Source organism: Plecotus auritus (genome assembly GCF_963455305.1).
Source record: "Plecotus auritus genome assembly, chromosome: 3".
Classification (NCBI taxonomy): domain Eukaryota; kingdom Metazoa; phylum Chordata; class Mammalia; order Chiroptera; family Vespertilionidae; genus Plecotus; species Plecotus auritus.
In genome coordinates this window covers 148441924-148464122 of record NC_137772.1, presented here as the reverse complement: position 1 = coordinate 148464122, position 22199 = coordinate 148441924, and the positions used below count along the sequence as shown (strand labels likewise).

The 22199-nt window shown below is 35.3% G+C and overlaps 1 protein-coding gene across 2 annotated transcripts in view; it reads left to right on the top strand.

Moving 5' to 3' along the window:
* Positions 1–22199, top strand: part of PTPRQ (protein tyrosine phosphatase receptor type Q) — a gene marked incomplete at its 5' end in the record, with an annotated part of 279161 nt that overhangs the window by 146349 nt on the left and 110613 nt on the right. For both annotated transcript variants that reach the window (XM_080660148.1, XM_080660147.1), the window contains 6 exons: positions 2595–2763; positions 4396–4686; positions 4951–5226; positions 5600–5751; positions 10028–10169; positions 11856–12125. In XM_080660148.1, coding sequence (XP_080516274.1) covers positions 2595–2763; positions 4396–4686; positions 4951–5226; positions 5600–5751; positions 10028–10169; positions 11856–12125 — 1300 coding nt within the window. The remainder of the gene's footprint in view (positions 1–2594; positions 2764–4395; positions 4687–4950; positions 5227–5599; positions 5752–10027; positions 10170–11855; positions 12126–22199) is intronic.

The following is a 22199-nucleotide window of genomic DNA, read 5'->3' as shown; positions in this document are numbered from 1 at the left end:
CAGCTGCCAGAGGGCAAAAGCTAATGATGTTAAACATTTCTCATATTGTTTGAAGTTCATCTGTGCTTTAATTTCTTCCTACAGTTAATGTTAAATATAGCATCAAAATCTTCACTCCCTAATTTTCTATTTTGGATTGGCAGAATAGAAGAAATCTTCAAAATCAAAATTATGTAATGGAATAAGTGTATAACTTATTTTTTCCCCCATGCTTTTCCTTCTCCTTCCCGCCAAGATTTATAGAATTATCTCACGCATGGCACGTTATATTCTGCTTCCCAGTCCTGGTATGTCATACTTGTCTTATGCTCCCTTATGCCATAACAAACAACCTGAAGAAAAGGGTCATGTGACACTTAACTTTCCATCCGCTGAAGTCCTCTGCACTGTATCATGCATAGGTTTAATATTCAATAAATAGTTTAATTGAGCCCGGCTGGGTGGCTCAGTAGTTGAACATCTACGCAGAAACCAAGAGGTCATAAGATGGATTCCCAGTCAGGGCACATGCCCAGGTTTCAGCCTGGATCTCCAGTTAGGGGGCGTGCAGGAAGTAGCTGATTGATGATGTTCCTCTCTCATGGATGTTTCTATCTCTCTATCCATCTCCCTTCCTCTTTCTCTAAAAATCAATAAAAACATATTTTAAAAAACCAGCATCTTCCATCCCTGTCTATCCCCTTATAAAATATATTTTTAATTGAAAGGACATAAATTATTTTAACAGACCAACATTATTTTCAGTACTTAGTGATAATTTGGAGCACTTGAGTTTGTAGTGATCTTTCCTGCTTATTCTGGGGAAGTTAATCTCTCTACTATTACTTGGCAATCCCCATTCTGCTCTCAATTGTTGCAAATTGTGTTTTATAAAGTGTATTAATGCTTCTGCATTTTAATTTCTACCCACTCATGTCATGTCTCCTCAGTATGCTTGACATTGTCTTAGTATATTATAAAGTGCAAAATAAATACTGGGTGATTAATCAAATTTGAAAAGTTTTTGCTAAATACCTTCTGACTACATTTCCATACACAAAAGAGTAAACCTTAATTATATCATTTGAATCACAAGATTTTTTTCCAAAAATAAAGGAATGAAATAATCTAGATAATTGATTTAATTCTAAATTTGTTATGTCTTTACATGTCTATGCATGTCTATGCACACTCAGTATAAATAACTTCTGGCTGATTAAAAATAATTTGTGACTTAATTGTCATCAAGGTCATATAATAGGTAATCAGAATAAATTCTATAATAAATAAAAATTAAAAGTTACACCAAAAAACTATGTTAATATTTTATATGGTACTTTATATAAGCTTGTTATTCCAAGTGTTAAGTAGATGTGTTAGAAGATATTGAAGTTCACAAATCATATTTTGTGTGAGATTGTTACATTATTTTAATTTGTCTGCTCCTAAATGAATCACCACAAAATTAAAATAGATCTGTTATTACACACATTCTTCTCTTCTCCCCCAAATATTGGCAAAGGAACCTCAAAAACTTGATGAATTTAATTTGTTGATACAGTGTAAAATCATCCTAACTATAAATTTTAGTCAAATTGATTACTCAGTGTTATTAAATTAAATTACCTAATTGCCATTTGTTGATTTTTGTTATGTGCAGACATGGTTTTAATTGCTTAATGTGCTTCATGTCATCTAATCCCCAAAGCTCTCTGTGAAGTAGAAATGGTTATTCCCATTTTATAGCTGAGGAAGAAGAAGCTGTGAGATTAGATGATTTTCCCAGAGCAATCCTGCCAGAATGAAGGCAGGTTTATAGAACTCTAAGTAAGGGCTTTGTGTGGGTTGGAATGATTTAGATTTATCTATGTAGATGAACATATTACAGATTTATTCATACTAATTGCCAAATATTTTTTGTTAAAAGTCTGTTTTCCTTTATTTTAAAATTTATTTTCTTTGTGTGTCTTGTGTTTAATATTGCTCGAGAGACAATGATCGCATAAATTTCCCAATAATTTAAACAATGCCTTGGGACCAATATAACTAGGAGTCAGGCCCGAAATTTATAAAATTTCTCTTACTCTTCATATAAGAGAGTGTATCTAACTGCCTTCCTCTCCTCCCCAGGATTATAAAGAACAAGAAGACTCATTAAAGATGAATAATTATATCTAGTTAGTTAATAGAGGTGAATACTTTCATAATTCCTTCTTCTTTAATAGGAAGGAAAAATTAAAAATTTATTGTACTCTCAAATTTTAAAATATAGTGTTAACATTTTGAAAAATACTTGAATGTTTCATAAGAAAACTAACTGTCAGAAAAGGTGTAGCATTTTCAGTTGGTCATTGGACCTTCTTCATTGCTAAGAGTTTTTTCTCTTTGCTGTTCTATATATTGATTTTGTAATAAAAACTGCTACCATGGATTCCTCTTTTAGTACAAACATATTTCCAGTTTAATTATTGCAATAAAATGTCCTATGTTGATTTTCCTCAAAGATTAACATATTAAAATAATGAGGCAACCAATTAATAAAAAATTATTTTTGAAATGTTCATGTATACTAAAATTATATTCTGAACAATTAAAACAATATGTTTATTTTTCAGAATTTTACACTCCATGAAGTCACCAATGACTTTGACAATATGACCGTATCTGCAATAATAGATAAACTGGCAATATTCAGCTACTATACATTTTGGGTAACAGCAAGTACTTCAGTTGGAAATGGGAATAAAAGCAGTGACATAGTTCAAGTATACACAGATCAAGACAGTATGTAAATGAAAAGTATTTGTTAATATTTAATAAGATTAACTTAAAACTTTATAATCATTTCACAACCTTCTATCTGAATGTATTCATAGTAAGACCTACATTTTATTTAGGCACATTTAGTCATTATGAAAGTTTGAAAATGCATTTAACATAGCTATAAAACGATTACAATAATAATAGCCTTTCTCTTCATATAAACTGCTACCATTTATTCATGAAAATTGTGTTGCTGTTATTGCTTCAAAGGATGTCACAGCCATCCGGTTTGGCCGTGAAAAACTGTTGTACACATGGATGGGTTTTCTAATAGCTACTATGCTTCTCCATTTGCTTTAGGAAATACATTTTTTTCTCTAGCTGCTTATTTCATTTCAGTCTTTTAATCCACATAGGACTCTATGCAGCTTCTTTGTTTGTATTGTATTTTTGACTAATATACCCAGAATATCTCTTTTAACCCCAGATGTTTCTTGTGTGCAGCTTCTGCAGAATCTTGTTTGTGCTGAGTATTCAGAAAACTATAACGACTGAAACTCTCAATGTTTTTTAGGTTTCAGCTTTGAGAATATAATGATACATGGATCATTGCTTATTTCTTCTTATGGTTGTAACTTTTATTCATTTTAATACTATTTTGCATTAGTTTCAGGTTTGCAGCATGCTGGTTAAACAGTCATATATTTTACAAAGTGTTCTTCCTGATATTTCCAGTACCCATCTGGCACTATACATAGTGATGATAGTATCATTGGCTATATTCCCTGTGCTGTACTTTACATCCCTGTGACTATTTTGTAACTACCTGTTTGTTTGCTAATCCCTTAAACTGATCCCCCAACCCCACCTTGTCCACTTTTATTAAAGACTAGTCTCATATTGAGAAATGGTATTGACCTCTACTGCTGAGAGTAAAATTCCATCTGAAGATATTAAGTTGACAGACTAAATATACGAGAAGTGAATGCTTTCCTTGTTGGAACAATCTTTAAATAGTTCGCAAATTAACCAGCAGAATAAGATATGATAAAATATATGGAGATATTTGTTTACATAGACTTTAACAAAAGTGTTTTAATACAATATGTGGTCAATATCATTTCAGGCATTTTTTAAACACAGATCTCTCCTAAGATTTTTACCAGCCTATAACTTTTTATCAGTTATTATAGCACCATGGATAATAAACGTGTTGTGTGCACTGCTCTAGACAAGATGTCCTAGATAACCTCATATATAAGAAGGATAATATTTGGAAGATAGAAACAAAAAAAAATTATAGCTAATTACATTATTGCAATATTTAAATATATGTATACATACACACGCATACATGCATATCTACACACTCATAATCTCCATATTGTAAGAAAGAAAAGCCAAGAGAATATTATAGAAAAACAACTCTCACACATAATAGATGTGTGAGATGACAGGACTTATTTTGAATGATTTTTAATATTATTTAGAAGATCTTTTATAATAGGTGATATTTACTGTATCTGCATTTAAACAATTTAAGAACTGATGATGCAATAGATGCCATTTTAACAATTATCCTCAGTTTGTGAATTTATTAAAATTATTTAGGGTGACTGATGATTTTTATATTTTGCACACTACCTGTCATAGTACCTGAAGGGCCTGTTGGAAACCTGACTTACGAGTCCATTTCATCAACTGCAATAAATGTAAGCTGGGGCCCACCACCTCAACCCAACGGTCTAGTCTTCTACTATGTCTCTCTGAGCTTACAGCAGACTCCTCGCCACGTAAGACCACCTCTAGTTACATCTGAGACAAGCATGTATTTTGATAATCTGGAAAAATACACTGATTATATATTAAAAATCACTCCATCAACTGAAAAGGGATTTTCTGATACCTATACTGCCCAGCTACACATCAAAACTGAAGAAGATGGTAGGCTGGATCCTTTTTTTGTCTATTAAGCAGATTGTGGGTTTTTTTTAAATTTATATTTCTTTCTGACAGAAAACATCATTTTTATAATTATATAGATTATTTGTTCTCAAGTAACTAGCCTTTCAATAAACACAATAAGCTCTAAGTTTCTTAAAATTTAAATAATTAGATGCTAATAAAATGAAGTCCCATTATTATTAAAGCCTTTTTTGAATGCTAATTCACTTTTGTTTCATTTAATATTCTTTTTTTCTTTTATAGTCCCAGAAACTTCACCAATAATCAACACTTTTAAAAACCTTTCCTCCACCTCAGTTCTCTTATCATGGGATCCCCCAGTAAAACCAAATGGTGCAATAATAAGTTATGATTTAACTTTACAAGGACCAAATGAAAGCTATTCTTTCATTACTTCTGATAACTATATAATATTGGAAGAGCTCTCACCATTTACACTATATAGTATTTTTGCTGCTGCAAGAACTATAAAGGGACTCGGTCCTTCCAGTGTTCTTTTCTTTTACACAGACGAGTCAGGTAAGCCGGAATTCGTATTTCTTCCCATGATTCACTGTTGCAGCACTTGCTCTCTCTTTTGAAAGGAACCGCATGGAAAATGAGAGGATATTTGATTGTCTATTTGTAACAGGTTTACAACTATTCATCTATTTCGCTTAACTTTTATTCTTTTTCTTATTTAATTCGGGCTTCAGAACGAAGTGTTCTGTTTAAAGCTACTTTGGAACTACTGAGTTCCAAAAACATCATTATTTATGCTATTGGTTTCTGAAATTAAAATACAATCATTTTGTACGACTTTCTTAACTAGTGTCTTCAGGAAGGTACAGTCACAATGATATTTTTATGTTAAAAATCATGAATATAAGTTTTATAATGTGTTTTCCTACAGTGCCTTTAGCACCTCCTCAAAATTTGACTTTAATCAACTACACTTCAGATTCTGTGTGGCTGCAATGGAGCCCGAGTCCTGTTCCAGGCGGTATTGTTAAAGTATATAGTTTTAAAATTCATGAACATGAAACTGATACTATATTTTATAAGGTAGGTTGATTATGACAGTATATTTTTGTTTAAAAAATTCAGAACGTGAATGAAACTTTTGGCATGCAGGGAGAAAATGGATTGCTTTAAATGAAACGAGGGCCATCTTTTAAGAAACCTTTTTAGTTTCCTGCAATTGAAGGATGCTTACGGAAAATACTTGCCAGATAATGGAAGCTTAAAAGTTCATACGATGATTTACTTAGAATTTCTAATTTCTGCATGTCTACATTTTAAGAAATAATTGCACCATTTTGTGAATGCTGGAAAGTACATAGTAAAAATTTTTCCAGACTAAAACCTGTTATTATCTTAAATGTAATGTATTTCTATATTACATTTGTTGTTAGAATGACGTGCCAAGTTAATGGTTTTAACCTTTTCTGAAAACTGTTTTTACTGGACTTCTGGTAATCTTCTCTGATAGCATATAATCCCACACTAATTGGTATTTTAAGATGTATCATTATCTTTTACTTGCAACACTAATTAGTTTGCAACACTAGACACCCTTTCCCTCCTCCATTTTTAGGTTTCGGAATCAATGAAAACTAGCCAAAGAACTGATGTAGCAAAGGGACTGAAATATACTTCTATGATGTCTAGCATTTAATTGCCAAAATATGTTATAATACATGACATTTATTTTTTTAAGTGTTCTTCTTTTTTTCCCAAAGGCAAATTGAAGCACTGGTATACTCTTATTTAGTTATAGCAAGAAGAGTATAAAAAATCTGCAGTAAACATTGTTGTTATATGTATTTCAATTTATTGCTGATGGTAAATCATTTTTATAGTGTATGTAGCTTACAAAGGAACAGTCAAAATCAAAATTTGTGATTAAGATTATATCAGAAGAAACAAATAACTTCCTTTCTGGAAATCAATGTATTACTTCAAAATCTGAAAGGCTGAGTAGAATTTGAATTATATTTCTCACTCCATAAATGTGGACTCTCTTTCCCAAAAGTGTGAAATTATATTAATGACCCCAAATCTCTAGCCCTCTAATATCTATCTCTTTTCTAATCTTAACATTTTCCAACTTTTAATTTGCTTTGGCTATAGGTGTCACTGGCAAATAGGTATGAAAAGGGGGAAATGAATCATTTCCTTAATGTTATCTTGTTTGTAGGATAATGTGTATGTGTGTTGGAGCATGGGTTTCTATATGCGATCTTTTCTTCTCAGAACAGTGATCTCCAGCATCGACGCCATTACCTTTAAGAGTTACTGCTCTGCGTTAGACAAGTTGCTTAACCTCTTATGACTCAGTTTCTTTAAGTGCCAAATGGGAGTTATAAAGATGCATACCTTTAAAAGTGAGGGTGAGAAGGGAGAATCTATAAAAAGCACTTAGGACTATCCCTGGCATATGATAAATGTGTTAGCTATTGTTATTATGCATAGTTATAAAAAGAACAAAATATCCATCCAGCAATGTAATAGCCCTAAGTATAAAATGACATTATGTCATCACCTGACTATGAAAATAAGTTGTATTCTAAGATTTTTAGACATTCTGTTATCTCAGTATGAATACTACCATTAACATTCTACTAGCAGCAAAATATAATCTTTATACCATAAAGTATTGATTATATAGTTTTGGGGTGGAGAACATAATTTTTCTTAAAAATCTACTACTTTTAGTTCCTCTTTTTACATCTATTTTCTCCTCCATCAGTTCTCATGATCTTGTTTTCGTTCAAATTCCATTAAATGTACTCTTGTGCCACCCTTTTCCCTTCTTGACATCTAGTTTACTTTATCTAGTTCCCTCCCACTGTTTTGTTCTCTCTATAAGTATATTTTCCTATTTTCCTTTCTATGTTTTCATCCAGCCGTATGCCACAACAGTATCAGTTTCTATTATGTTTTTTATTATTTCGAGTTATATGTGGGTTCATGGAGGCAGAATAACTCCAGAGCCACTCCACATGTCTCTGCCATGCCACGCACTCCAATGTGGTTCCCATGGAGATCAAGAAGATCCAGGTGTGCAGATAACTCAGGCCAGCCCTGCACCCTGAAATCGTTTATTCGGTGAAAAGTTCTTTTAGAAGATGTGTGGCAATACTCCTCACTTATGTGTCCTTTTTACTGTTATTCTTGTGTCAACCTGTTTACTATCCACTCTCACACTTTCATTGTAAACTCTTGAGTTCAGTCACTTCTCTGGGTACCAGCCCTTTCTAACCAAAATCAAAATTTACCTACACTGTGTTTAAGTTTTTCTTAGTAGCAATTGTTTGTAGATTTCTCTAATTAATATTAAAATTCCTTGATGACAGGGGCCATGCCTTATATATTCTTCAATATGCTGGTTATCTGACAGTATGCTTTTTCAATAGTAAATGCGAAAAAATGAAAGGAAATGGTGTAATGTAGTGAGTTCAAGGACTTGCCAGAGATTAATTTAAAATATGATTCTAAGTACCCAAGAGTTAGTAATCTTGCTAAGTTTCTGTTACTGAAATATTTAATAAATAAGTCCAAGTGTTTTATATTTGGGGTCAGATATAATGCAGTATTCTTAAAATTATACCACACAGGATATTATCTTTTTCTTTACATAAATGATTAATCTTAACTGCCCTCTTGGTTAGGATAATTATCTTAGAAAATTTCATACTCAATGGTAAAATTTTCTGTGAGAAAACGTATTCTTTCTTGGGCACCTGTGCTGTTTTCTTCCTTATCTCTTTTTCCTAAGGTTCTGTCAAATAGCAAATGTAGGAGTTATCTAGGAAAACTCATCATTTAAGCTTCATAGGAGCAGAGATTTGTTTATTCATGCTATATTCCCTTTGCTTAGCATATAGTAGATGATGAATTAATTTATTTACTTACACAGAATATTATTGGGTATTTAAAATGAATTTAGATGAATTCAAGAAAAATCAAGTATCTCTGACCACCTGTAAGCTGGATTTAAATTTAGGACTTTAATTTTGGTATATTTAAAGAAAGTAATTAGGATGTAATTCCAAGTAAGAATCTGGGAGGCAAAATGAAAACAAAATAACCTAGTTTTTTAAGAAATGGCATTAATGAGATTCTTCATGCTGAATGTCCAGTTTATCCTTGCATTATCAGCTGTGCACTGCCTGCACCATAAAAATATTTAATATTTTCTCTTTTAATTAAAATATCCATGCTTATTAAATCACTAGAGGCCCGGTGCACAAAATTCGTGTACGGGGGGTGGGGGGGTGGGTTGTCTCTCAGCCCAGCCTGCACCCTCTCCAATCTAGGACCCCTCGAGGGATGTCCAACCAGGATTGGGCCTAAACGGGCAGTCGGACATCCCTCTCACAATCCAGGACTGCTGGCTCCCAACTGCTCTCCTGCCTGCCTTCCTGATAGCCCCTAACCTCTTCTGCCTGCCAGCCTGATCACCCCCTAACCACTCCCCTGCCAGCCTGTTTGCCCCTAACTGGCCTCCCCTGCAGGCCTGGTCACCCTAACTGCCCTCCCCTGCAGGCTTGATTGCCCCCAACTGCCCTCCCTTTCAGGCCTGGTCCCTTCCAACTGCCCTCCCCTGCTGGCCATCTTGTGGTGGCCATCTTGTGTCCACATGGGGGCAGTCATCTTTGACTACATGGGGGCAGCCATCTTGTGTGTTGGAGTGATGGTCACTTTGCATATTATCCTTTTATTAGATAGGATTAGATAGGATAGAGGCCTAGTGCACTAGTGGGGGCCAGCTGGCCTTCCCTGAAGGGTGTCCTGGATCAGGGTGGGGTTCCCTTGGGTCATGGGGCGACCTGGGTGAGGGGCCTGTGGTGGTTTGCAGGCCGGCCATGCCCCCTGAAGACCTAAGTGGAAGCCCTGGTATCTGGGATTTATTTATCTTCTATAATTGAAACTTTGTAGCCTGGAGCAGAGCCAAGCCTGCTTGCTCCGTGGCTGCAGCCGTTTTCATTGGGATTTATTTATCTTCTATAATTGAAACTTTGTAGCCTTGAGCGGAGGCCTGGGCCGGCCAGGGTGTGTGGAAAGCTTGGCTTCCTCCATTGCCGGGGACAACCCAAGCCTCCTGCTCTCTCTGTGGCTGCATCAATATTGGTTTGGTTAATTTGCATCCTCGCTCCTGATTGGCTGGTGGGCGTGGCTTTTGGGTGTAGCGGAGGTATGGTCAATTTGCATATTACTCTTTTATTAGCTAGGATAGGTTAAACATGGCATAAACTTTGATGTGTTAAAATATGTCTTCCAGTTACAAACACATTTTTGATGATGCATTGTGATTAATTTTTTTCCTGCTTTTCAGAATATTTCAGGTTTTCAAACTGAAGCCAAGCTTGTTGGACTGGAGCCAGTCAGCACCTACTCTATCAGCATCTCTGCCTTTACCAAAGTGGGAAATGGCAATCAATTTAGTAATGTACTAAAATTCACAACCCAAGAATCAGGTTAGACACAGCATTTTGAATCACCTAAGATGTTTCATTTGTATTTAACCCTTTTCCCTTCCCTTTTTCAGTTTATGTGATAAAGTATTATTTAATAGTTCACTCAAAGGGAAGTTGAATTTTAATTCTTTAAAGCTAGGCTGGGTCTTGTCTGCTATCAAATATATGTGTTCATATGCATATATTCACACTTTTGTTTTCTTTTTGAACTGAGGAAATTGTAATGAAAGGCTAGTTTAGGAGCAAAGTAGGATCTATATATCTGTGAAAATTACTTAATTCCTAAGACCACACAACATTCTGTACCCTGATTGGTAAAATAATAAAACATTTTCAACTTTAAGAGTTATAATATCAGCTGGTTAGTTCATAGTTTTTACCTTCAGTCAGTGAAATAGATGTTCACAAAACTCAGTTTTGTACATTAACTTTAAGCAAGTTATCAAGTGCCTCTTGTTAACATATTTTATGAAAATATTCTGATATGTTTTTGAAAAGAAAGAAGCAAATAATTAATGATATTTAATTGCCAGAGCCCTGGATTAGATGTGAAATTGTCTTTTCTTTAAATTTCACTCATTCTGTAAGTGTTCTGTAGTTCTGATGCCCATATCTTCCAGAGGAAGACAAATGGGTTTGTAAAGACATAAATTTGGATCAGGGGAGATAACTGTAAACAAGTCAAATTTACTTGAGTATTCTTTCAATAACTATGATTTACATAATGACAGCTAGTTGGTTCCTTTCACTACTTATTTGCAATCTATGAACTAACTAACTAAATCTAATAGATTTGCAATCTATTCTAATTTTCCTTATAGCATCCTCTTTTTACTGTAATAGGATAAGCTATGCTGACATTAGGGGTCTCCAGGTAATTCAACATTTCCATGGGAAGTAACCAGTCTCTCCAGTCTGCAGTCTCTGTGGTGGGCTGGGTATTTATGGCTCCTTAACCAGGTCTACCATAAATAGAGCACTTCTGAAAAACGGGGTCACTTCCAAGTGAATTCAGGGAAGTTATAGGGAAACGTGGACGTAATTAAAAACTAGGACTGATTTAAATCTTCCCTTCAACGATTTTTATAAAGGAACTGAAGAATCAGGTCTTCACAATTCTTCCAAGGAGGCCATCTTAATATAAAAGCACCCCCCTCCCCTGCCCCCCGCCTAAATTGCTTACATGTTTGCTGGTACTGTTAGACCACATGTGCCATATCCGGGAGGAACCCTATATCTTTGTTTTGCACAAAAAAGTTTTCATAATAAAGTATTTCTAAGACTTCTCCTTCCTGATTAAGAAATAAAGGAGCAGGTTTTAGTCGCTGCCTGAACTTGAAACTATGCAGTTGCCTCTGACTATGCAGTTTTGAGGATGTGATTGCGGCTTTGACCTAGGAAAATATTAAGTGAATGCTTTAGTATTGTAAGGATTAACATGATAGCAGAGAAAAGAGGCCAACTGCCGTTTGATTCAGCTAAAAGGAGGTCATATGTAATACTTTCAACAATAAAGATCTTTAAAAAAGGGAACTTTTTGAGCACAAATTGAAAGGCTGATACGTTAAATTTTTATTCTGTCTCTACTAAATATTATTTTATTTAGCAATCACATAATTAAATGATTTATCTGCTACATTTATCTGCTAAAGTATAAATATTAACTTTAGGCATTTATCTCTTAAGTTCCAGATGTTGTACAGAACATACAGTGTGTGGCAACTAGCTGGCAGTCCGCTTTAGTGAGGTGGGACCCACCCCAAAAGGCAAATGGAGTGATTACACATTATATGATAACAGTTGAAAGGAATTCTACAGAAGTCTCACCCCAAGATCACATGTATATGTTCATGAAACTTCTTGCCAATACCTCATATGTCTTTAAAATAAGAGCTTCAACCTCAGCTGGTGAAGGCGATGAAAGTATTTGCAATATCAGCACGCTACCTGAAACAGGTAACTAATCTGAAACAGGTAATTTACCTGAAAGAGATAACTAATCTGAAACAGGTAACTATTTATGGATAATGTCATACGTTTGTCAATATCATTGTAATCTGTATAGCACGTTTATCTAAAGATATAAAAGAAATACTGAAAAGTGCAAAACATACTTTTTTATCATATGTGTTACCAGAGTACCAGGTGTGTTGTATATTGCTCCTCTTTACAACACTGGGAGATCAAAACAGGAAAAAAGAGAGAAAATCTGTTTTACTGTGTTTCCACAAATTTCTGTTTCTTACTATCCAAACTCCAAACTTACTGAATTACGCTTTATTATAATTTAAAACAGGGAATGAATTTGTAAACTTTTGTATTTCTTTATTTTATGGAATTCTAGCTGTTTCTCTGAATTGCATGGCTGCAGTGTCAGACTCACTTTCATATGTTTCTTTCCCTATATGCCAGGCTTTATTCTTTATATTATTTGGCCAAAAATATCCAGGTCACTAAGGCCTGGTCTACAAAGAAAACTCTCATTCTTTCTAACAGTGGTCCATCGTATGTCATGATCTCCTTCATCCTCCAAGTTCTCCAACATGGAGTAGACTCATAAAGATGAAAACCTGATTTCTTCTTGGTAACACCACTTCTTTGGAGGTCTTCCCTAGTGGAGATTATGGGTATTGGCATAATTATTTACCTTTGGCACATCCAGATCCTTCATCTTGGAAACATCTGTTAGCCCTTCCCTTTTTTTTCAAATGTGTCACCCAGTTTTTCTTCACTTTTCTACCCTTGAGGCTATAAACTGCAGAACTTCAAGGTATGAAGTACCTTCTCCCTGACTTCAGCATCCTATCAGCATTCTTTCCTTCTTATCCTTCAAATCAAACATCTCTTCAGACGCCTTTGTTCTCCCTGTTCAGCTGCAACAGATGCATTTCAACACCTTTTTCTTGATCCTTAGATATCAAACCATGTAATTGGGATTCATCTTCCAGGAGATTCCCAAATCTGAGAGGATCCCCCTGTTTGTTTTTATCAGATCCTGGCTGATGAGTAATGCCAGAAAAAAATAGAAATAGTTCTACCTTGTTTAGCTATAAACTCACCTTCTTGAAGTCTCCCAGAGACTTCACAGTCTTCTCTACATCCCTTGTATACACTCCATCAATTTTCCATAGGAAATTTCTGCTCCCGTTCTGACTATATTCTACTCACACCATCATTCCTATTTGGTATTATCACCCATTTTACTAGTAATAACAAAGATACTGATTTGCTCTCCTTAAAATTTTACCCATATTTTCATTTATACTCTCCAGATATTCTCTCAGCAATGTCATTGCCTTCTTCTTTTCAAGAATCTAGCTGCTCAATTTTGTTTCAATCTCATGTCTCCCCTAGAACATTATTTAATCAATTTAGTCTCTTCGGCTTTTTATCCCTCCTCCCCTCTTGTGCATGCCTGCACACCTCCTCTCTCTCTCTCTCTCTCTCTCTCTCTCTCTCTCTCTCTCTCTCTATCTCTATCTCTATCTCTATCTCTATCTCTATCTCTATCTCTATCTCTCTGTCTCTCTTGCACACACACACACACACACACACACACACAGTTAGAAAATTTCAACTGAGGACTAGGTTGATATATCACCACCAAACATATTCAAAATGGAATTTATATTGGATGAATTCTCCTCTTTCTGTTTTCTATGCCTGTTATTTATAATTATTTGGACACCATACCTCATATTTTTATGTGATTTTTCTCTCCTATCTCTCCTATATAAAATCAGATCTTATCACTCCAATCTCTGCCATAGTTGTGCAATTTTCCACCTCTCCAACTTGACTGTTCCCATCTTATAATAGACCTCTGTTCTTCCTGTGTTAATACCCTACACTGGCCTTATCACCCATACTCATCCAGACTGCCCATCAGTCTCATTTTTTCCACCCACTTACTTTGATTAAATTGGCTCCAATGTGCAATTTTGAGGATTTATGTGTTGACAGTTGAAGTTTATTATCTGAAGGATAGAAATTAAATGTGTCGATTTGGTTATCTGAAGTATAGAGGTGATAATGAAAACAACAATGTGTAGGAGATGTCCCAGAACACTCCCAATGTTTTATTTATTCCCAGAATTCATCACCAGTTAGAATCTGACTTCTGTCTAGCTTTCCATCCTTATGTCCCTCTATTGCAGCCGTGGGCAAACTACGGCCTGAGGGCCGGATCCGGCCCGTTCAGCTGTTCTATCCGGCCCGCTGAGCTGAAAGAGTGGAGGATTCTCTTGCTCTCCCCTCCGCTCCTTTACTTTGAATTTATATTAGTTCACACAAACACTCCATCCATGCTTTTGTTCCGGCCCTCCGGTCCAGTTTAAGAACCCATTGTGGCCCTCGAGTCAAAAAGTTTGCCCACCCCTGCTCTATTGCATCTCTTCATAAAGCTGATGCCTCTAGCCAAACTTTATGGACTAAACATTGCTTACATTCTCTTCTTTAAACATGCTCAACACTTTTTACCATCAGATTGCTTTGCCTTCTTATATTGTCCTCCCTTTCTATGTCACAAAAATTGTATTAATTCTTAAAAGTCCAGCTTAAATGTGTTTTCTAAGTCTTCAGTTATATGTTAAGCTTTGAGGCCATATTTCTGGACTTCATCTCAGACTTGCTAAATAATAGCCTCAAAAGATAAAGCCCAAGAATCTGTACTTTTAAGCATCTCTCCAGGTGAGCGGATGTTCTGTACATTTTGGAATATACTGGAGCAGACTACCAAGGAACTTGATGGCAGGTGATATGCAATAGTGAGAACAGGCAAACAGTGTCAGAGAAGTCCAGAAAGGGGTGACAGGTGTTTCCCTGTGGGTGGGAGGCAGATCATTGCTATGCGCAGTCCGGGAAAAGAAAATATGTTCAAATCCAGGCAGGTGGTCTGCATCGGGGTGGTCTAGCACCAGGTAAAACAGTCTTGATCATTGGACAGGGGCTGAGTTTTAGAAAATGGTGAAAAAAGAGTATTTCTGAGATAAATGAGAAGCTCAGGACTCCAAAAACAAAGTAGACGACTCGTTATTACTGAGTCCACTGGAACACAAGGTGACTGCTTAGTCACAGGAATGAAACAGAAGTTCAGTTAGTAAAACTGATACACATAAGCAAATTGCAATATGCACTTGATGTAGAGACATCTGAACTTAAGGTTCAGGCCTTTTCAAAAATAATTTTAATTAAAGATTTGCATTGGATCTTAACTCAGGATTAAAAGGCCTCAGGAGTGGAGGTTGCAGGAATTCTTAAATTAATTAGGCAAATATTAGACATATTGTACAATGTACTATGTTGTTCCTTGCTACCAAAGACACATGGCTCTCAGAATTTGGACTTCTGACCCCCTGCATCAGAATATACATCTCTGAGGGCCTACTCCAGACCTATGGAATCATAATTTGGAAATTAAGACTTACAGATCTTCATTTAAGAAGATATGTGGGTAAAACAGTGAAATTGAGAACCTCTCTATTTCACTGTTATTCTTTGTATCTGGGGACTATGTCTTATTTGTTTTCATTTTACTCACAGCTCCTGAGAGCCTTGGGCGTTATAAGGCACTCATGTTTGTAGTAGAAAGAAATTATTTTTCATATGAAATTCATAATTTTTCATAAGGTTTTTACTCCAGAGCAATATATTATTTCAAGATAACCATGAGGCAAAATTGCATTTTCTCCCAGGCAAATACAATATCTATTTTTTAATTAAGAAGAGTCATTCATATGAAACAAGAATTAATTGCTGCTTCAAAAAATATTTATTTTTTCATCTTTAAAACGAGGATTTTGGTCTAGTTTGTAATTATAATTATTAGGGAAATAATTTGCTTTTATCTGGATTCACGTGAATTGTTTGTTAATGAGATAGATGTTAGTAAAACTGGAGATTCATTGTTCAGAATGGAAACAGTTTTATAGCTGTTACAAGCTTGTAATTTATGGTGGTCTAAGATTAGTCACAGTGTATAGTCAGCTCTGAGTCACCGGCTCTGTGCTTATTTTTGACATAAAGTAAAGTCAAATTTGACTCACTCTCTCACTGCCTGCTGTTTGACCTTAGCATTCCTTTCAGGGATTTTTGGGTATTTTCCTCAGTGTAAACTTGGTCATATCTGAGCACAGTTAAACATGCATCATGATCATTGAATTTATGAGAAGATTAGTATTTGGGGTCTAAACTGGTTCCATTGTCACAGTCAAACATGTTGGAATAGAGCAGGTATAAATGAAGGCCCCTAAACTTAGTACTTTTAACAGAATTTTATGTCACAATATATCAGATGTACCAATAAAAATATTATAGCAAGTTCATGTGTCTAGATATCTCCAATTAGTTCAAAATGCATGCACTGATCCATATCATATTCAAATCTTAGTAAATGTCATGATTTAATACTGAGTTTTAAAAACTTTTTTTTTCCTGGAAGACAATTTTAGAGTTGGATTTATTCAAAATGCTTCCAAGTTCAGTAATTTAGAATCAAAAGCAAAAAATAAGCTATATCCTTCAGATGCCCAAAATTTAATTGAGGGAAAGTAAAGTATACAGTTTAGTGTTTAAGAGTATTCTTTTCTGTGTTGATTTATTAGCTTTTTGTCCAATAGGAGATATCAGGTACCTGTAGGGACCCACTAGAAATCCATTGAGCTTGCAATTATATTAATGGTACACTATATAAAAAAAAGAAAAAGCTCATACAGCCCATTGTTATCCTTCAAAAAGTATATTTGTTCTGTACTTAATTTGGATTCCTATTTTGTGGATTTTTCTGAGCAACGCAGAGTCTACTGGGAAAACTGTAATTATGACTAAATCTGATCTCCATTTACAAGATTTAAAAAAATATTTATGTCATTTATAAGAATTCATACCATTCTTAAGTACCCTTTAATAGATTGAGTGTAGGTGGTAAAAGTTCCTCTCAGAGGATTGCAAATCATTATACTAATTCAAAAGTTCACTTTTCCCTTTGTCTGCCTCCCCCTGACTTGCTCTTGCTCTTCTCACCTATTTCCTTGGTTGAGATGAGAAGTCAAACATGGAGGAAAATTGCATGATCCTGTTTGTTCTTAAGCAAATGAAGTGACACATTCTACTTACCAGTCAGTAATTGCTAAAAGCACAAAAGCCATTAGAGTGCCTGTCACAGATCAGAGAGAAACAGCTATTAGCATTGCTACTCTAATTGAAATTCAAGAGTTTTACAAAGTATATTTCATACAGACTTAATTTTTAAACATAATACTTTTCTTAAGAATGAACATCAGATGAGAAGTATCTTTGTCCCTTTTATTTTATTATTATTTTCCATTACCATTTATCCCCTATATACTCTTTTCCATCTCCACTTCCCCCTCCTCCCACAGTCACTACACTATTGTCCATGCCCATGAGGTCTTTCTCTCTTTTGCTTAATCTCATCATTCCCCACCCCCCGCCACCACCAGAGCTATCTGCTCTCTATCTATGAGTTTGTCTCTATTTTGCTTGTTAGTTCACTTTGTTCATTAGATTCCACATGTGAGTGAAATCATATGGTACTTGTCTTTCTCTGACTGGTTTATTTCATTTAGCATAACGTTCTCCAGGTCCATTCATGCGTCCCAAAGGGCATAATTTTCTTCCTTTTTCTGGCTGCATAGTATCCTTTGGTGTAAATATACTATAGCTGTTTTATCCACTCATCTACTGATCAATACTTGGGCTACTTCACAATCTTGGCTATCCTAGTATATAAAAAGCCAGGGGCTGTCATGACCAAAACAACTAGATGGACGACTGAACAGCAGGCTGCGTCGTGGGGTGACAAGGCTGGCAGGGGGGTTAATGAGGGACAACCAAACGACTGAACAGCAGGCTGCATGGGGTGACCAGGCTGGCGGCAGGGCAGTTAGGGGCGACCAGGCTGTCAGGGGGGGCAGATAGGGGCAATCAGGCAGGTGAGCAGTTAGGAGCCAGCGATCCCAGATTGTGAGAGGGATGTCCAGGATCGGGCCTACACTGGCAGTTGGACATCCCTCGAGGAGTCCCAGATTGGAGAGGGTGCAGGCTGGGCTGAGGGGACCTCCCCCGTGCACGAATTTCATGCACCGGGCTTCTAGTTGTAAGTAATGCTGCAATGAACATAGGGGTGCATATATTCTTTTGAATGAGTATTTTGGGTTCTTTGGATAAATTCCCAGAAGTGGAAGTGCTCAGTCATAAGGCATTTCCATTTTCAATATTTTGAGGTAACTCCATACTGCTACACCAATCTGCATTCCTACCAGTAGTACACAAGGGTTCCCTTTTCTCCACATCCTCACCAGCATTTGTTGTTTATGGATTTATTGATGGTAACCATTCTGACAGGTGTGAGGAGATATCTCATTGTGGTTTTAATTTGCATTTCGCTGAGGATTAGTGAGGTTGAGCATGTTTTCATGTCTGTTGGCCATCTGTATGTCCTCTTTGGAGAAGTATCTTTTACACTTGTAGTGTGGTGGACATTTGACAATATATACTTACTGTTTATTATGTGCAGGCTCTATTGAGTCTTGAATGGCACTGGTGATCTCTGCGCTGCATGACCAAACAACTCCACCATTATTACAAAGACATGTACAATAAATATAAAGCAGTTAAATACAAAACTATATAAATATGTTAGTTGTGTAGATTAGAGATCTAATCAAATAGGAATTCAGGAGAAACAGATTTTATTGAAGAAAGTAATGAAGTGAAATAAGAATTGGATGTTGCTCTTTGGTAGCTTCAGAATTGCTTTATAGGAGAAACTTAGACTCAGCAACCTAATTGGAAGATAATGATACGTTCTTGAACCTTGAATTTCATAGGCAGTTATGCTTCATGTTTAGATAATCTGATATACATTAATAAAATAGCCATGTGTTCTAATTTTTTTTTTGTTCTTTAACATGCTATGAGAAAATGTCAACTATGCATCTCAAAGAACATTCTTATTTTTATTTGAGCTCTTTTAGATGGTGGGGTTAGGGAGAGCTGAAGATTTTGGGTATGCTAAATGCACTCATAATGAACCACCCTGTGGGACCATCATTATTGATGAAAACAGTGAGATTAATAGATAGAGGAGAGTAAATAGGAATCCCAAGATACAAAAAGAGGCAACACTGGAATAAAGGAATGTAATACAAGGGTCGGGCTGAATTGGAATTCTGACTATAGTAGAGGGCATTGTATTGGGAAGAATGTAAGAAGGGAGGCAGGCCTTACTCTGGTCTTAGTTTTATATAATTGCAGCAGAAGTTTAATATAATATCATGGAAAATTGGACATTCTACTAAATTTAGAGTAAGAAATAATATAAGTAACTCAAAAATTAGGGATTCTTTTTTACCATTTTCCTCAAACACTGTAGTAACCTCTTTAGATGGAAAATGATTTGTTCATTTCATATTTACTGAGCCTCTCAAGTCACAAAAATTAAATTCCACAGTTATTTCAGTGGCCCATAAAACTCTTTACAACTCAACATTCTCTTTGCTAGTTAAATATACATCTTCTTCTTCATCTTTTGAAATTTATCCTCACATGCCACATCTTCAAAAAGGATCTGACTTATTTATGATTGAACTTCCTTCTAGCTAGAAGTTTCTATCCCTTTTCCTGCTCTATTTTTCTGTACATGTGCCATGTGTATGGATCTGCACTTATTACAGTGCACGCTCATGAGGATAGGACTTCTTCTTTGTGTAGTTCACACTTATTTCCAGTACCTATAAAAGTGTTTGGCATACAGTGGTGCTCAATAAATATTTTATGACTCAATCAATGAATATACAGGCCTCGAAGAGTGATCAGTACAAAATGTATACTTTGGGTACCTTAAGTAGAAACTTTCAGCCACAAAATGTTTTTCATCCAATTATGTGATAAAATATCTAAGAAACGCATGTCTTATGGGGTACTTTTTTAACTGAATGTTTTATTTTGAGATAGTTGTAGATTCACAAGCAGTTATAAGAACCAATACAGAGAAATCCTGTGTTCGCTTTATCCAGTTTCTTTCAATAGTAATATCTTGCAAAGCTATAGTACAATATCACAAACACAATTTTTATATAGATGCAATCAAAATAGAGGACAGACTCATGAGAATAATTCCTCATGTTGCCTTTTTATGACCACATGTAATTAATTCATGCCCACCCTCCTAGCACTTCCCCTTATCTTAACTCTCTGACAACCAGTGATTTGTTCTCCATTTTCCATAATTTTTTCATTTCAAAAATGTTATATAAAAATAGTAATAAGGATGTAAAGTACATCATAAGAAATATAGTCAATAATATTATAATAACAATGTATGGAGCCAGGTGGGTATGTGAAATATTGGAGGAACACTTTGTACAGTATATGATTGTCTAACCACTATGCTGTATACCTGATACAAAATAATATTGAATGTAAACCGTTATTGAAAAATAAAATAAAAATTAAAAATAAAATAATAAAAAGTACTTTAGACACAGTGGTTACTACTGTGAAGAGGATTTGAGAGAAATTAGGATTTTATAGTTTTGTATGCTGGATGTTTTTTAGAGTAAATTTCTATGGTGTCCCAATAAAAATAATTAGCAATTGGTAGATCTTAGCAGTTACACACAAGGCTGTGAGGAAGAGATTCCCTGCCAACCAGATATTTTAATTCTCTCAATTTCAGTTTTTCCACATACTCTCCCTCAAATAGGTATAATAGTACTTACCTTATATGGGTCTTGTAAGGTTTTCTTTTTTCTCCTGTGTATGGAGTCTGATTTAGTAGCCATCAATTTAAAAAAATAATTTTATGTATTTTTTTTTTGCATTGATTGACATGTTCATGTGATTTTCTTCTCTAATTTGTTAACATCATGGATTATAGTGATAGATTTTCTAATATTAATCAGCTTTTGGTCTCTGGAATCAACCACACTTGATCATGGTGTGCTTGTTTTTATATATTACTGATTTCTATTTGCTAATGTTTTGTCAAGGGTTTTTACATCTGTATTCATGAGGAATATTAGTCTGCAGTTCTGTGGGTTTATTTTTCACTATCTTTGTCTAGTTTGGATAAAGTAACATTAGCTTCATAATATGATTCTCTTCTAATTTCTGGAAGAGATTGTGTATGATTGGTGTTAATTCTTTAAACATTTGATAGAGTTCTCCAGTGACACTGTCAGGCCAGGGGATCTCTATTTTGTGGAGTTTTAAAATTCTGTTTAAATGTTCTCAGGAGACAAAATTGAAGCTGAAATGTAATGTCAAACCAGTTGCAAAAAGTGGTACTTCTAAATAATCCATGTGTTAAAAAGGAAGTCTCAAGAGAAATAAAGAACTATAGTAAACTAAAATGTATTGAATTGATATGAAATGAAAATACAATATGTCAAAATGTGTGAAATATAGTTAACAGACTAAATAGAGGAAAACTATAGCACTCAATGCATAAATTGGAAAAGAAGAAACACCTCAGGATAATAATTTGTTTTCCCACTCATCCACTAGAGCAGTGGTTCTCAACCTTTCTAATGCCGTGACCCTTTAATACAGTTCCTCATGTTGTGGTGACCCCCAACCATAAAATTATTTTTGTTGCTACTTCATAACTGTAATTTTGCTACTGTTATGAATCGTAATGTAAATATCTGTGTTTTTCGATGGTCTTGGGCTCTATCTGTGTTTTCCGATGGTCTTAGGCTCTACAGCAGCGGTTCTCCTAAGACCATCGAAAAACACAGATATTTACATTACGATTCATAACAGTAGCAAAATTACAGTTATGAAGTAGCAACGAAAATAATTTTATGGTTGGGGGTCACCACAACATGAGGAACTGTATTAAAGGGTCGCAGCATTAGAAAGGTTGAGAACCACTGCACTGCAGGGGTGGGCAAACTTTTTGACTCGAGGGCCACAATGGGTTCTTAAACTGGACCGGAGGGCGGGAACAAAAGCATGGATGGAGTGTTTGTGTGAACTAATATAAATTCAAAGTAAAGGAGCGGA